The sequence below is a fragment of the Schistocerca gregaria genome, chromosome X (assembly GCF_023897955.1).
Source record: "Schistocerca gregaria isolate iqSchGreg1 chromosome X, iqSchGreg1.2, whole genome shotgun sequence".
NCBI lineage: Eukaryota > Metazoa > Arthropoda > Insecta > Orthoptera > Acrididae > Schistocerca > Schistocerca gregaria.
In genome coordinates this window covers 597,676,907-597,695,237 of record NC_064931.1, presented here as the reverse complement: position 1 = coordinate 597,695,237, position 18,331 = coordinate 597,676,907, and the positions used below count along the sequence as shown (strand labels likewise).

At 41.1% G+C, this 18,331-nt stretch overlaps 1 protein-coding gene across 1 annotated transcript in view; it reads right to left on the bottom strand.

Annotated features, from left to right (window-relative positions):
- Window positions 1–8,583, bottom strand: part of LOC126298235 (uncharacterized) — a 512,920-nt gene extending 504,337 nt beyond the window's left edge. The window contains exon 1 of the mRNA XM_049989541.1: window positions 8,516–8,583. Coding sequence (XP_049845498.1) covers window positions 8,516–8,583 — 68 coding nt within the window. The remainder of the gene's footprint in view (window positions 1–8,515) is intronic.
- Window positions 8,584–18,331: the final 9,748 nt, after the last annotated feature.

Sequence of the window (18,331 nt, the reverse complement as noted above, 5' to 3'; positions counted from 1 at the left end):
CGTGTATTGTTGGCATACACTCTAAGATAAAAAATATTTTTTTTAAAAAAAGTTGAATTATTCGAAGGAAAGAACTTCACAGACTGAGCAAGTCAAATAACGCACTGGTCCACCTCTAGCCCTTATGGAAGCAGTTATTTGGTTTGAATTGATTGATACTGTTGTTGGATGTCCTCTTGAGGGATGTCATGCCAAATTCTGTACAATTTGCGTGTTATGTTGTCACACTCACGAGCTGGTTGGTGGGCCCTGTCCATGATGCTCCATATGTTCTCAATTCGGGAGAGGTGTGCCCATCTTGCTGGGCAATGTAGGGTTTAGCAAGCCCGAAGGCAAGCAGTAGAAAATATCGCCGTGTGCAGGCGGGCTGAATGTAAGCCCAGAATATCTTTCCATGAAGGGTAACAAAACTGGGCGTAGAATATCGTTAACGTATCGCTGTGCGCCGGCTGGGGTAGCCGAGCGGTTCTAGGCGCTACAGTCTGGAACCGCGCTTCCGCTACGGTCGCAGGTTCGAATCCTGCCTCGGCCATGGATGTGTGTGATGTCCTTGGGTTAGTCAGGTTTAAGTAGTTCGAAGTCCTAGGGGACTGATGACCTCAGATGTGAAGTCCCATAGAGCTCAGAGCCATTTTTTTCTCTCCAGTTGAGAACGTGTTGGGCATTATGGGCAGGCTATTCCAACCATCTCGAAATTTGGGCGATCTAACGCGCCAATTGGACGTAATTTGGCACTGTATCCCCGAGGAGTACATCCAGTAACTCTATCAAACAGTTTCAATTGGAATAACCGCTTGCTTAAGGGCCAGATGTGCACCAACGCGTTACTGATTCTCTCACTTTGTGAAACTGTTTCTCATGAATAAATCATCAAATATTTATGAAACAGTAATCCTTTGTTTGTCTGGACACTTACATGACATCTGTCGATTTACGCCCCATGCGGATAATTCCATCTTGGTGCTTCGTTCTGTTTTGTCTTAGAGTCTATTTGGACACCCAAGTTACGTGAGGCACTTTATTAGCCTTCTTCTAGTTTCCTAGTTTTTGCCATTATAAATGGGGTCTCCTACTATATGATTTGTTAATTTCCGTGTCGCCACCGGTTTGTTATTGGTGAGCGTCTTAAATGAGGTTTATAACCTTATAATGTTTTTTTAATACTTTGTCGTTACTCTGAATTCAACTTACACATGGACGCACATGTAGGACTGTTATGCCGGAGCCAAGGTAGCCCCTGAGGGCCGGCAACCCCTATTATACCACAGAAGACGAGGTTGCCTGTGTCCTAGGCGTAACAAAAGCACCATGGTAAACACCGGTTATTACATATAAGACTATGGAAACAGATATTCCGAACACTACTTCCTGCAGGGAGCGCTCGAGCCACGGCCTGCAGGAAATATCAGTATGCTAAAACCTGCTTGGCTGGAGACAGCTATTTAGAGACTAGAACCAGCCCCGAAGTTCAGTTCACTCCGGATGCCGATCTCGTGGACTTCGACCGCTGAAGATTACATTCTCGTCTCTGAATTGGACTTTTACTAGGGTGTGTGCTACCACGAACCTTTGTGGAAAATCAGAAGTGAACTTTTGCTTGCCTCAGTTAGGAGACTTTTACTGGCATCGTTATTGTTACATTTCTTTTGTTGTTCAGCCATCAACCATGTAAACGTACATAAATAAAAGTTGTGTATGTGAGAAATTGCGAACTGTCACACACTACAAGGACCAACAGCGTAATTAACTTATCGTTACCCGATTTTAAATCTTGCATAATATTTTCCTCCTGGGGTTTTTTATCTTTGTAGTAACGGGGTTGGGTAATGGGTTAGGGTTTCTCACAGAGACACTCTACTAATGGCCTGTTATTTTATGCTGCTTGTATTACATTGGGATCAATTTCTTACATTTCACTACGGTTATTTTTGCCATTGTGCCTTGTCCTCTACACTATTGGCCCCAATGTTCTGCCGGTTATTATTTGTCAGCTACTTCCCCTCTTCATGGGGTTGGATTCAGTAACTACAAACGTTGGGGGCGTCTCCGTATGCTAATCTATATGACACTACTGTAAGTACTTTTCATTTAGGTTTACTTTTATTGGCTGACTTAATTATTTTATTACATAGATTAAAGGATACTTTCCTGTCTACGTGGTATAACCTGAAGACGTTGCTTTAACGCAGTGAAACTCACAATGTGAATAAAACTTTAGTTAAGACCTGTTTGCGGTTTTACTCATGTTCAGTTTGCCATAAGACTTGACGATGACGAACTGCAGTTAAGAACTGTGCTACACAACTTTCAGCTGGCTACGTATTTTAATGAATGCTTGGCTCTAAATGATGACCTTTGTGGTCATAAACGCTGTAATGACAGTCTTACACGTTACTACGTGCCCCGGGTAAAACACTATAATCGCTCAGTAATGACCAGTCAGAGGTGATCGCGATTCACTAACCGCTTAGCAATGTAGAAATAATTTTGTTAATTTGATCACAAGAAAAAATCTATTTTTGTAAGACAGGCCATCACCGTTCCGACTTCTTACTATTCATGTTACCTGCTTTCGAGAATCGTTCGTTGAACCGGCATCTATTTAGAACCCTCATCTAGGCCTTTTATTACTATCCCTAATCAGTGCATGCATCAACGAGGTCTTAACGCTGTACTAAATAATATACAATGATTGGGACATACAGATCTCCAATTAAACTGTCTGAAACTGTTCAGTCATTATGACATGGTTCCTGCAGCAGTAGCAGACGTTTTCCTGTTTTAGTTGAATTTGTACTCATATTTTCTCTGCTGTTGTTCACCTTTATAATGCTGTTTATATGATTGGAAAATCATTTGTCATGGTCTTACAGCAACCATTATAAACACACAGGAGACTTTTATACGAACCACATTGATGAGTGGTTCCTAAAGAATATAGGCTGTTTTTACTTCCGTGCCACGTCATTTACAGGCTATGACTGCAACATGTGAGAGTAGAATTGTCAGGGTCAGTGGTCATGTACAGCTCAGTAATCCCAACCATTTGTGAATTGCATTTTATCGAATCTGTAGTATGAATTTCAGTTCAGTCACATGTATCCTTCTGGGTGTTACAGTTTCCACAAACGTTAATATTGAGGGTAGTAGGTAGGTATTTTTATCGTGCCAAGTCCTCACACATTAATGACCAAAAGGAGTAGACGTCTTATTAAATTCACTAGTTTTAAGTAATATCTGTTTAGGTACACCTGAATAAATGCAACTTTAGTTTTGCCAGAGGCAAAGAGGCGTCTCACAGTACTTATTATGACATCTCCAGCGGCCTGAAATACATTTACTTTCTCCCTTTACTGTGGAACTTTTCACTTATCAAACATATTGTACCGTTATGCTTAGGAGGTCCAATGCGTTCTGCTTGCCTGTTGCTCAAGACACATGTTTCATTAATTACGGTATGTGTTAGAGTCTGTTACATGTTTGCTTACTGTTCTTCTGGGGGAGTTTTTCTTCTGCCTAAGAATGCCAAGAAATATTGCCAAAACACACAAAAACTGCAGCATTGCACACACACACACACACACACACACACACACACACACACAAACACAAACGCGCGCGAGCGCGCTTTTCTGCTATGTTGTCATGTTAGTCTTTTTTTTTTGCTGTCGACTAAAGAACGTATTTATGTGGTGTCTATATTCAGAGGCTATATTTCGTGGTGGTGTGTTTTGTTCCTACTTTATGCCATTAGCCGCGTTTAATAGTGAGGTATTGTTCATGTGAATTTTGTTATTTATCAGTTTCTTCCCCTTTGCTAAGATTTGCTGATATGATAGTTCTTCTGTAATGGTATGAGATATTGGTGGTGCTATTTAATTTAGGTACGTACCCACTGTACATCATACTCTCCCCTTTTTTATTTTGTAATCAACTGTGTGCAGGCTGTGTGTAGTTATTTTTTCCCGTACTGTATGCTACTTTTTGCACTTTCCTCTGTCTTAATCTGTGGGATTTCTGTTGTGTGTTTTAGTACTAATTCCGTAATTCAACCTTTTTACGATCTGCGTGTCATAAGACATTGTGTATGGCTTTCTTTTCATCTCCTCCTCATTCTTTTTCTTGTTGAATGTATCCAGTTTACTGTTGCCTTTGACTTAAACTTCAGAATGGTGTTGGCACTTACGTATTTCTTCATTTGTGAATATACTGCCCTTTATTCATGATATCGTTACGTTTAGTTTGCTTTTGTTATGATAATGCTATTTGAGTCTACCTTCCTTTTCAGTTTTATCATGATAGTAACTTTTGTGTGACTGTTCTTGTTCAGTTTCTGTTGTATTTGTTTCATAAGGCCCCTTAATTGTTTTCTTTATAAATCCACTTGTGAAGCTCGCATATGTCTCTGTGCTGGGCCATTTTTCTTCTTGGGTTACGGTGTGTTCAGTTTTTACTATTGGGTTATCTATGCATTGATTGTTTATTGCGCTTCTGCCATTGTTTTATTTCTCCTCCAAAGCAACATTTTTCTTTTCCACCCAGTTCTTCTCAGTGTGGTATATTAAACTCCGATGAAATGTGTACTGGTGTTCCTGCAACGTCTCGTTGACATGGTGATTTTGATTGTTCAATAACACAGTTTTTCCATGTGTCAGTTTTTCTATCTTTCATTTCCTTTGCATGTGGATGGGGCCTATCGCTTTGAAACTCCTCTTCGTTACAGACAATTCTCGGTTAGTTGGGCAAAGGCGCTTCCAAACTGGGAGTGAAATAAATGTGACGAACACGTACCTTTGTAGGTAGTGGTTGACTTACAGCTCCAATTACGTGGTGTTAATTACCGGTCATTTTGAGTGCGCTTACTTTCTCATAATATCTCGTAAACTTCGGTATTTTTACGTAAACAGAGGAATTAATTTTTACTTAAGCACATGAGCTATACTCAAGAATAAAATAGTTTAATATTGCAGAGGATGCTGAGATACGTTGTAGGCAGCACCTAAAACTTCGGAAAACGCCAAGATTACCACATGAGAAACGTACTTGAAAAATCAGTATCATTTACCGAAACGTGCAGGAGTGAAGAAATTGGCCGGGAGAAGGGAGGGAGGGGGGGGGGGGGGGAAGGCGAGGGGTTTCAACCTCCTCCCCCTAAAGCCACGATTGCTTTTTTTATGTGTGTTTTAAGTCGCTCACGTTAAAATATTGCAGTTACAAGTTTTGCCTGTTGAACACTTACAATGACAAACTGCAAAATTTGGCCGCAGTGAGAAGTGGCACGATGTCTATAAAGCAATATCCACGCCGGCCTCACCGCACAAAAGTGAGACGTTCGGTTCAGCGTGGCCTATGCCCCGTGCACTGCTCCCCGCTGTTCAACATCGAACAAGTTCCTTACTGTGTCGGTACATCAAAGGAAATGGTTCGTTCGTACACGGCTCTGTTTGGACGATGTTTCTCGTTTATTATTGTTATTGACGCGTGTGCGTGCACAATGGAGCAGTTCCACGCCCTTGTGCTTCATTCTGTGCAGTTCTGAGCTTCTCCACGCCGTTCTGCGGTGGTCTGTGCCACCAAACGAGCAGTAGCTGCTGACTATCTTCGGACACGCATGCCTAAAATTGCGTCATTTTATAGTAAATTTACGTCCCTCCTCAACGTGGTGACCATGTTCTCCTCCTGATTTCTCCGCACTTCACTCTCCACTGCGGTCGAAGCTTTGCGGCAGTGAGGAAAATGTTAATCATCATTGTTTGCTACAGAAAATGTATAGAAACTACGACACTAGTATAGCGTCTGATGACATCAGGGAATACTTTACCAACAACCACTGAAAATCTTTTATCAACAGAATACCTAAAAGTGTAGAACCTCTTACACGATTTTATAACATACAGTTATATAAAAAGCAACTTTTTTTAAAAAAAATTATCATGTAGCAAATACACTAAAAAAAGTCCAAAATCCGAATGGGACGAAAATAGGTTTATGTGATGTACCAGGTCACCAAATGTCAGTATAAATTTGAAAACTGAATAAATCACGGAATAATGTAGATAGAGGAGTACAAATTGACACACATGCTTGGAATGACAAGGGGTTTTATTACAACAAAAAAATACAAACATTAAAAAAAATGCCCGACAGATGGCGCTTCATCTGATCAGAATAGCAATAATTAGCATAACAAAGTAAGACAAAGCAAAGATGATGTTCTTTACAGGAAATGCTGTCCACCATCATTCCTCAGCAATAGCTGTAGTCGAGGAATAATGTTGTGAACAGCACTGTAAAGCATGCCCGGAGTTATGGTGAGGCATTGGCGTCGAATGTTGTCTTTCAGCATCCCTAGAGATGTCGGTCGATCACGATACACTTGCATTTTCAAGTACCCCCAAAGCCAATAATCGCACGGACTGAGGCCTGGAGACCTGGGAGGCCAAGCATGACGAAAGTGACGGCTGAGCACACGATCACCACCAAACGACGCGCGCAAGAGATCTTTCACGCGTCTAGCAATACTTTTTTGGGTTCTAATAAAACCCCATGTCATTCCAAGCATGTGTGTCAATTTTTACCTCTCTATCTACATTATTCCGTGCTTTATTAAGTTTTCAAATTTATATTGACTTTTTGATCACCCGGTACATTTACAGACTAACAAATGATAAGAAATTGAATGATTTATTCAAGAGAAAGAGCTTCACAAATACAGCTAGTCAGTAACACACGGGTCCACCTCTGGAACTAATGAAAGCAGTTATTCGGCTTGACATTGATTCATATAGTTGTTGGACGTCCTCTTGAGACAAAGTGTCAAATTCTGTCCAACTGGCGCGTTAGGTTGTCAGAATCACGAGCTGGTTGGAGGGCCCTGCTCATAATGCTAAAAATGTTCTCAACTGGGGAGAGATCCGGTCACCTTGCTGGCTAAAGTATGGTTTGGCAAGCACGAAGACAAACAGTAGAAACCCTAGCCGTGTGCGGGTGGGCATTATGTTGCTGAAGTGTAAGTCCAGGATGGCTTGCCATGAAGAGCCAGAAAAACAGGGAGCAGAATATGGTTGACGTGACGCTGCGCTGTAAGGGTGCCACGGTTGATAACCAAATGGGTCCTGCTATCCAAAGAAATGGCACCCAAGACGATGAGTCGATGTTGTCGGACCATATGTGGGGGCGATAGTCAGGTTCGTATACCACAGCTTTTCGGGGCGTCACCAGAAACGTCTTCGTAAGTCATCGGGTCTCAATTCAAAGCGGGTCTCATCATGAAGACAATTCTACTCCACTCAATGAGATTCTAGGCAGAAAACGTGTCTGGAGACGTCATTTTCAGGAGTGGTGTACCAATCTGACTGTCGTCCACCATACGGCCCTACAACCAGGAGTGATCGTTTGGGGAGCCACTTCTTTTCATAGCAGGATCCATTTGGTTATCATAGGCATCCTTACAGGACAGCGGTACGTCAATGATATTCTACACCCCGTTTTGTTCCCCTTCATGGCAATCGATCCTGGGATTACATTTCAGCAAGATAATGCCCACCCGCACACGGGGAGAATTTCTGCTAATTGTTTCCGTGCTTGCCAAATCCTACGTTGGCCAGGGAGGTCGCCGGATCTCATCCCAACTGAGAACGTCTGGGGCATTACGGACAGAGCCCTCCAACCAGGTCGGGATTTTGACGAACTAAAGCGCCAATTGGACAGATGGAATTTAACTTCTGAGGTCATCAGTCCCCTAGAACTTAGAACTACTTAAACCTAACTGACCTAAGGACGTCCCACACATCCATGCCCGAGGCAGGATTCAAACCTGCGACCGTTGCGGTCGCGCAATTCCAGACTGTAGCGCCTAGAACCGTTCGACCACCCCGCCGGCTAACATTAATCCATGGGTCTCACCGTCTGTTAGACAGCATCGCCACTCTGATGTGGGTAGCTGCCTGTGGTCACTGCAACTCTGGTGAGTCAGCAGTGGCAGCCTTACCTCACACCGAAGCATGGTTACGAACGATGTTCTATAGCAGGGCACGTCCCGAACACACACGAAACGTCCAGGTATCGTTGGCCATTTACAAGGAACCGATTTTATAATATGCGAATGTGTATCTCTAAATGTAAACGTCCAACAACTATATCAATCGATTCCAAGCCGAAAAACTGCTTGCGTAAGGGCCAGGAAGGCCAGAGGTGGACAAATGCATTAATGGCTTCCTCAGTTTGTGAAGCTCTTATTTTCGAATAAATCATCCATTTTTTCTGAAATTTTTATCATTTGTTTGTCTGTACATGTACACCATATCTATCAATTACCGTCGTATTTGGATTATTCCTTCTTGGTGCGTTCTTTTTTTTGCCTTGGAATGTATGTCAGTTTGTTTAGATCATTGATTAATTTAAATAGATGTAACAGATAATTGGTTTTTTTATGGGTCTGAGACGGGCTATATGGGTGATGCCCAAAAGCCACGAATAAATAAATAAGAACTTAGCACCGGCGTCTTAAACTGACTTCTGTCGATCTCTGTAGAGCGGAGCAACTGCGACTGGGGTCAGCGCAGCTGTTCCAAGCGTCGTCATCGTTAGCCGGATGGCGTTTTATCTGAAGATGGCCGATTCCAGTGAAATTTTTAATCAATGACTGTGCGATCGAGACTGTTTTCTCCTAATTTTTCTTATCTGAGAGATGGCTGTTAAATAACTATAACGTTATATAAAATTGTGATTTACGTCTAAGATCACTAAGAAGTGAAATAACGGAAACTTGGCATTTACAACATAGAGCTTACAAAAAACTTGAAGACTTTAACTGCTTTAGACTATAGAGTGTGTCAGAGCTCCATTCGTAGTGATATAACAATGATATACCTGGTACATAAGTTGGACATATTTTCATTACCTTAACAACACCCGGTGGCTTTGTTCTTGGGTCACTGACCAATCACTGAGTGTGTGTCTGATTAGATAAGAGCGAAGGGACGAATAAGTCTGTGGAAGTTTTAAAAACATTTCATCACTCTATTAGCAAGAAGGGAGTTCCAGTACTTAGCTTGATTGAGACTCAGTTCACTTGAATTGATATTTCTCGTTGAGCTTTTTATTTATATCTTGGAAGAGTGAGGTGTTATTAAATAACTGTGTGAATTTAATAATGAGTAGCTTATATCATAATAAATGTAACTTTTGTATCTTCCATATAATATTAAGGTTACGGGCCTGCCATTTCAATAAACCATTATAGCTTTTTTGTGGCCTTTTGAATATGTTAAAAATAATGGTGGTGCTCCAGAAGACAGACCCTTTGAAAAAATGACACTTTAAGAGTGGAAATGCGACTTCGTAAACCAATACTATGTGTGAGAGAAACTGAAAACACTACAGAAGAACTGGAAATTCTGAGGTCTAACTCTATAAAACTTTGATAACTGTTTTTGAGAGAATAACTGAAATTTGTCGAAAGCTGGATATCTAAATCCTATTTTCCCACTACGTTAAGAGACAAAAGAACCATCGAAAATTCAGGATGCGTCATATTCAAGAGTACTAGCGAGGAGCCATCTTAATCCCATTTTTAGATTATTGTACAACAGAATTAAAGATTGCAGAACATAAGAAAGTGCTGACTGGATTTTCTTCGTGGTTTCCAATTTCAAACAGTGAAGTACTCTTAAACAGTGAAGAACAAGAGTTCAAGGCCTTAATTGAATTCTACATCTACATCCATACTCCGCAAGCCACCTGACGGTGTGTGGCGGAGGGTACCCTGAGTACCTCTATCGGTTCTCCCTTCTATTCCAGTCTCGAATTGTACGTGGAAAGAAGGATTGTCGGTATGCTTCTGTGTGGGCTCCAATCTCTCTGATTTTATCCTCATGGTCTCTTCGCGAGATATACGTAGGAGGGAGCAATATACTGCTTGACTCTTCGGTGAAGGTATGTTCTCGAAACTTTAACAAAAGCCCGTACCGAACTACTGAGCGTCTCTCCTGCAGAGTCTTCCACTGGAGTTTATCTATCATCTCCGTAACGCTTTCGCAACATTGATGATAATGAGTGTGGAGTATAAGATGTTCTAGCTAAATTACACTTACGGAGGAGGAAATATTCCAGATTTTCATCTGCCGTGGAAGCACTGCAATTATACAACGAAGACATGTATACAAAAACGGCCACACCTTCTATAACGACAGCCAAAGCAGAGAGGGAATTCTTCACTTTAAACACTTAAAAGAGAATCAGAACATATATGCAAAATTCAACAGGACAGGCAAACTTCAACAGGACAGGCAAACTTTGAAGTTTATTACGTCACATCACGTCATACAACAACTGTTCGATTATCATTTATTAATATTTACAAGTTCTAAAAATAAATACTGTGTTCTGCTGCACTACTGTATGAAGTTAACAATTCCGCTTTATCCATTCAGAGCAGAGTAAATGGGTTAGCCCTCCTGTCTATTCATCGTTCACTATCTGTTAACACCACTGCATGTGATAGACAACCTCGCGAAGAGGAAGAACGAACTGATAAGACATTGTAGGGAGACCTTGTTATTTGCTCGTACCTTTGTTTTACTTTTAATTATTTGAAGCCAAGAATTACTTATTCATTCATCTGCTGAACATTATACGTGATATGGATGTTGTCAATGCTTCGCACAATTCTTTTTATATTTAGTCATAAATCTTTCAGAAACACTAATCTTCAGGCTGACTAATGATTTGCCCCTTTATTCTGATGCACATCCTGTTTTGCTAAGTGTCTTGTTCCCAGATCAACTATGCTGAGAGAGAAAACATTTGAAGCAGTCTGTCAAATAACATGGAGTTCGTAGAGAACAAATACCCGAGATTTACGTCAGCCCAATACGCGCCGGAACTTTCTAGCACAGTGTGTTCATCTCTATTCATTTGTCTCTGTAACGCTGGAGTTCCTGCACGTCACAGAATCGAGCGGCTGCGGCGGTTCCTGGGCCCGCCGCCAGAGAAGTGCTCCACACCTCGTCGCAACTGCAGAGGGGAGCCACGGGGCCTGTTCCGGAGGCGCTCTTCCGAGCCTGGTTTCCCCTGTCGTGCTATCAGCAAGAAAACAAGAAAACACCGCCTGTCACCTCACCGGCGATCCGTTGGTAGTGTGTGCCACGTACCCCGTCCCGCTGACAAGTTGCGTTTACCAACAAGATTTGCCACCAGCACATTACCTTTGGTCGGTGACGGCTCAGTTTGCGTTGTATGAAATGGAGCTAAAGTGTATTGAATTTTTGGCTCGCTAGAGCCTTGTTAGGTGTCAGGGCCACGAGATTATGGGCGTCCTATAAAACTTCGTCATTGACATTTTTTACGAAGATTGTGATCATTATTTGCGCAAAAGTTTTATATTGATAAGGTACTGACCAGTAATCGCAAGTTCCTTGTTGACTTTCGTAGCCATTTCAGTGGCAGTAGTTATAGATATTTTTTTCTAAGCCCGTCAACGATAATTGTAACCATCCATACTGCTAATGTTTTGACTACTGAGCCTTTTGTGTGGTCCTATTTTGACTGTACTGTGTTTCTAACAACCTCTGTTGAGGTTGATTTTTTTCTGTAAGGATCTCTCTGGATTTAAATTCATAAAGTATACTACGTAATTGTTTTAAAAAGGCAAATGTACTTGATGCCATCGTTTTGGAATTTTTAGAGTATTTCAGTTGTGGCATTGGCAACTGGCTTTTGAGAATTAAATCTAATATATTTCTGTGTAAGTCTCTTCTCCATTTTCTTCCAAAATCCGTGTTTTGAGGTCACTATAAGCTGCGTGTTGTATGGTTAACTGGGAGAGGAGCTCTTGATTTCGATTTGTCAGTTAAGATTTTGTGTGCTTAGCAAAAATGTTTTCCGAATGTTGTTCCACCCCTCTAAAACTGGTACCAACACGCCTACCACCACAGAATCAGAATTTTAAGTTGATACACTCTATGGCCCAATTCTGAACATTGAAACTGTTTATGATAGTTCAGCTGTTGATACAGGGTGACAATTATTGAACTATATGAAAACCTCATCTTGTCGAAATCAGGGTCACTTTGGATAATGGGGTGAAGTCATCTTCCAAACTCTTCACGTACCGTTCGTTCGTCACCGTGCGATCAAGGAACACCGCACCGATTATTCCGTGACTGGACACTGCACACCACACAGCCACCCGTTGAGGATGAAGTGACATCTCGATTGCGAAATGCGTATTTTCAGCCCCCCTAATGCGCCAGTTTTTCTATTGACGAACCCATCCCAATGTAAGGGGGCTTCGTCTCTAGACCAAGCCATGCATGCGCGTACTAATTCCAATCATATCTCGCGGCCAACAGTGCACTTTAAACGTCCTAACGCAAATCGTTCAGACGTTATGACGATTTTATGTCATACACTTCAGTAACTGTCACTCTGTATTTTGCGAAAGTGATCTGAATGTACATCTTGTACTTCAACAGAACAGAAAGTTCCCCTCCCCCTCCCCCCCCCCCCCTCAAACACACTGAAGAAAAAAATATCTACGCCCCTGGAAACGTGTCATGAAGGTGTTGAATAATTGTAGTTTAAATCAATGGGTAATCGTAGGTATTTAATGGCTGCTACCATTTCTGGTGGATCATTGCTAATAGTGAAGTGAACTACAACACATTTCCACATATACTGCCATATGTTTGTATTGTTATATCTACATCTACATTTATACTCCGCAAGCCACCCAACGGTGTGTGGCGGAGGGCACTTTACATGCTCTTGATTTCGATTTGTCAGTTAAGATTTTGTGTGCTTAGCAAAAATGTTTTCCAAATGTTATGGATTGTTATACCAGCAAGGACTCAGGAATATAGGTGAAGGCAGCAGCTAGCAAACGTCGAAAGCATTATGAAACAAACAATCAGGTAAAACAATTTTGTCAGTCATAACCGGAAGTGATCTGAGCATAAAGCGATCTAGTGTTTTCGCCAGTATTACATTCTTAACCTAGTCCTCATATAAAATGTTATAAATGACTGCAAGACCAAGAACGACAGCAAAGTTACATGAACAGTAAAGTAGAAAGAATCTATGATTTTGTTTGTATGTACTTCGTGCGTGTACAGGGTATGGTTACGAGAACGTACACTGGAAGCTATATGTAATTGAGTATCGTTAATAGTATCTGATACTTTAAATACGTAAGTGAGATGTGGGATGTATAGAATTCAAGCAGCCCATCTTAGCTTTGGAATGCTCTACTTCACATATATCCTCATATCACTTGCGACTTGATTTTAACAATTTTTCGTTGAAATCAATGAATCCTCACGAGGGATCACAGATAGCCAATCGTGCGACGCTTCTTTACAGCGAGGCACGGGATAGAATGCACGCGGGGAGAGTTATGTTGTCCCGGTGGCCTCTTCGTCGTATCACAGGGAAGGAACAGTGTAGCCGTCGAAAGATTGCATACATTAGATGCTCTTGGTGCCGTGAGTATATTTATTTCGAATGTTTATATGACAAGTACCATCCATCTAGTTGTTCGAAGAAAAGTGAGGACACGTAACAGTGACTGGAAGAGCCATTGTAAAGTGACCTGGAGTAACATTTTAGTTGTTTACTATCCCAAGAGGTTTGAGAAATTTATTTGCCTCCCTTATTATAATTCCTTGTTGATTTACTTACCTTATTAACCCTCTTATCCCTATCAATTCAGATATGGAAAAATACAAACCAAAAGAATAACATCCACTACGTTTCCTCGAGATTCGCAGCCATTTACCTTGGCCGTTGCGCTATCGGCGTTGTCGGTGAAAAGCGTTGACCATGTTGGTACAGAAGTGGCAGTTGTAAAAGTTTCTTACCTCGATTTCTGGAAAAGTATGAGTTTTCGGACCCCATACCTGGTGATGAAATTGCTCTATTTACAATTATCTATCGATTCCGCCAACTTTGAGTCGATCGCTCGTCATAGCCTTTAGGGGTGATTTTCTCAAAAACGCGGGGGTGTTGACCCAAAATATCTTAGATTGCTTCGTTTTAGGTTGTACATAAGCGACCTGCCAAATATGAGCCGAATCGGTTGGCCGTCTCTGAGGCCTTCCACTTCTCAGTAAAGGATTTAGAATCTGTGTTACATCACGTTAGTAATGTTCACACTGAAAACAGTGTTATTTATATATAATACTTGTGGTCTCTATGTTAACAATCTCCTCCTAGTTTATAGGTAAATAATTAAAACTACAGGCACACAGAGCATAGCTTGTTGTCTTTTCACATTATTGATGACTTTATAATGAAGTGGAATAGGACATTCTCAGTGGTATATATCCAGCACAGCCTTCTGTGGCATATACACCCCAACTTAAATGCTCATGATTTTGAAATGCAGTTTACTTACAAAGAATAGCCAATACCCAAGCACAGGAACTGATTCAGATATGTAATACAGATTTCACCACGACGAGACTGTCTACAGTAAGCCTGTCAGTCCTTCTTTTTAGTAGAGTACTGCTGTGCAGTACTGCCTCCCACCATTAACAAATGTTAGAGTATAACTACAAATAAATCCGCAACACACATCTGATTCTGTAATGCAATTTGCTTATTCATTATAACGAGTAGTCCAGCAGAACAGTGTAATCAGATATGTAATAAAGATTTCCACAAATTTACAGATAAATAATTAAAACTATTGGCACGCAAAGCGTTGTTTATAACCTTAACTCAGACTTGATTGCCTTGAAGGTGTACTTTTACACTAGTCAAATTTTGTTTGTTCTCATTACCCAAGTAGACAAAATTTGTTGAATGACAGTAATGCTACAAATGTGTCTGGTATGAAGTATCAAGTAAATTAAAGTGTACTTTCATAATAGTACCACACCGTACTACCATAACGATTAGAAGATCTGGTAGATCTAATGAAGAAGCTGTGTATACAATGCTTACGGCTAGTTGTATACTGACACATTCTACCCCAGTTGTGGCAATATGTGAACCACTACAATAGAACAACAAAGTTACAACAGAACTGTTACACATGTTTCATATAAGGGGCGTCAAAAAGAAACGAGCCAGAGGCATAATTACAGAAACCAGTACTTGTATGTTAGAAGTATTGACTCTAGCTGTTGAGACACTTGTCCCACTGTAACACAAGGCGGTGACTGGCTGTCTCATAAAATTCCCGGGGCTGCAATGCTAACCAGTTCCACACGTACAGATGGACGTCGTCGCGTGAGGTGAACCGTTTGCCCCTATGCTGACGTTCTACTTTGACCCGGTTGGCTCCCTTCTGATTCACTTCCTGCAGCACGGGACAATAGTGAATTACCACTGCTACTCGCAAACCTTGACCACCCTTCGCCAAGCGATCAAATCAATACGACCAGGCAATCTCACCCGTGGGGTCATTCTGCTCCATGACAATGCAAAGCGGCGGCACTCCTGCAGAAATTCAAATAGGAGGTTTTCGGCCACTCTCCCTACAGTCCGGACCTCTCTCCCTGTGATTACGCCATTTTTGGTCCCCTTGAAAAGGTTCTGAGGGGCAAAAGATTCACCTCGGACGACGACGTCCAGCTGTATGTGCAGAACTGGTTGACATCGTAGCCCCGGGAATTTTATGAGACATCCATTCACGGCCTTGTGTCACAGTGGGACAAGTGTCTCAACATCCAGTGTCGATACTTCTTACATACAGGTACTGGTTTCTGTAACTATACCTCCGGCTCTCTTCTTTTTGAACGCCCCTTAGACTCAGGATGAATTCACGAAAAAAATAGGTTTGCCGTCCTCCTAACTTGCTAGGTTGTAATGACTGCACAGGTTATGACTACATTCATCTCCATGACAGTAAATTACCAGCTAATACTATTGCTTAGAGTTTCTCTAATTTTAAGTCAATTAATATAATTTGACCTTTGATTTCAGTTGATCTCTCTGGAAGATCAGTAGTGGAAAATTCACTGCTTTTGGCACCTAAATGACTAACTTCTAGATAAAATGGTGTGAAAAATTTGCTGATTTCTATAGAAAATTAGTGATTTCAGCAAGATTCGCTGTTTTTGAAACAAAATTGATTGATTTCGATGTATATACAACTGACTGATTTTGACACAAAACTGTCTGATTTTTGGAGGAGACTGATGCCAAGTTGCCGTACTTGCATGAAAACTGTTCATTTGATGCTGTTTACTTTATGCACATTTGTTTACTAGACATTTCGGATATGAGGGACATATACAAGGGCGTGCTGGAAAGTAATGCCTCTAAAATATTTATGTGAAAACTCTTAAAGCTATCAAAATAAACAAACATTATTAACATTCTACATCTTTACTCTTCATGTGTACATATGTACTGCTCTCATCAGCTGTGACAGCTGCAACAGTCCGACATCTTGCGTTCATTGTCATGGATCACCCTCTGTATGGTCCCAACGTGGCTCCACCCGATTTTCAAAACTTAAAGAACGCCTTAGCGGACTTCACTTTGACAGTGATGAACTGGTGCACGCAGAGGTGACATTGACAAACATTCTCCAATGACGATAACAAAAAACTGGTCTCTTGTTGAGAGAAATGTGTTCGTCGTGGAGGTGATTATGTTGAAAAACAAGACATGATGAATAAAGAAGTATAATGCTAATAACTTTTTTTTTATTAAAAACAGCTCTAAGTATTTTCTCATAAAAGACTTGGAGGTATTACTTTTCAGCATGCCCTCATAAGATAAATTGCTGTTTTAGATATTCTGCTTAGTTTACATTGAATTAGAGATACACATTCATATATTGTAAAGTCAGTTCCTTGTAAATGGCCAACAATGCCTGGATACCTCGTGTGTGTTCGGGGCGTGCCCTGCTATAGAACATCGTTCGTAACCATGCTTCTGTGTGAGGTAAGGCTGCCACTGCTGACTCACCAGAGTTGCAGTGACTACAGGCAGCTACCCACATCAGACTGGCGATGCTATCTAACAGACGGTGAGACCCAAGGATTAATGTTAGCCGGCCGGGGTGGTCGAACGGTTCTAGGCGCTACAGTCTGGAGCCGCGGGACCGCTACGGTCGCAGGTTTGAATCCTGCCTCGGGCATGGATGTGTGGGACGTCCTTAGGTCAGTTAGGTTTAAGTAGTTCTAAGTTCTAGGGGACTGATCACCTCAGAAGTTAAATCCCATCGTGCTCAGAGCAATTTGAACCACTTGATTAATGTTAAACAGTCACAGCAGTGCATTACTTAAACAAATAAATTCACATTGGGTACAAAGTGGAACTGTGCAACACTAAACTGAGTGTTCTAATAGAACGACTGCCTGGAATATTTGGGTAGATGAATATCGCCTTAGACAACACAAACACCATATTTTTATACTCGGAGAAGTTCCTTTTTTTCCCAATCCAGGATGTGGTTATCCACAGTACCGCCGAGAAAATGGATATTACCGAATTAGGATTGGCTTCTTTCGTATTAGAGCACTACTGTTATTCTGCAAATTTTGTCTACTCTAATTACAAGAAAGCACACAAAGACTGGTGCAGAAGTACACCTCCCAAATTATTTTGCACTTAAGCTATGTGGAGGTTCTTAATGTAAACTGCAATTAAGGCTGCTTAGGAATCGTATGTAAGTGCTATATTGTAGCTGGATAAACAGATTTTCTCAATTCAGGACATTCTTCTCTACAATACCATAATCTTCAGGGAGTTAGGGGTACATGTGCAGATATTGTGAACACTGGATCCTGAATAATTATACACTTTAATGTGTTGGTTTTTCTATATCGTGTCTAACAGTCTTCAAGCAATCACGTCACATTACCTGCTACCTGATGTCTTCTGCACGCTCATAACTGCACCACTATGTGGACTATATCTCTCTGTATAGACTAACCGTTTTGTGTTCACATGTCCACACTTCACCACGTGAACTGCTACCCAGGGGAAAATAGGCATTAATGGCTTGCTCTTGCCACATGTACTTGGAGCTACTAACCAACCTAAAGACATAATACATGTAGTAGCTATAAGTATTGCAGAAATGAAGTAAATATTGACGTAATGTTGTTAAGTACACTGTTTCAGACACCAATAAAAATATCAGTCATTAAATCCTTACCACCTTATAAATTTAAGATTGGTTCCCACAAACAATATCATTTCACAAGACTGAAGAAAAACTACCATGTGCTGAGGACACTTAAACCACCGAGTATAAAGCTTACGTAACACTACTGTCATAACTTTTTAGTTCTGTCACAGTAAAAAGTACATATGGTTCACATATTGCTATTCCTGGCACAGTCAGAGTTGGTACATATACAACGGCAAG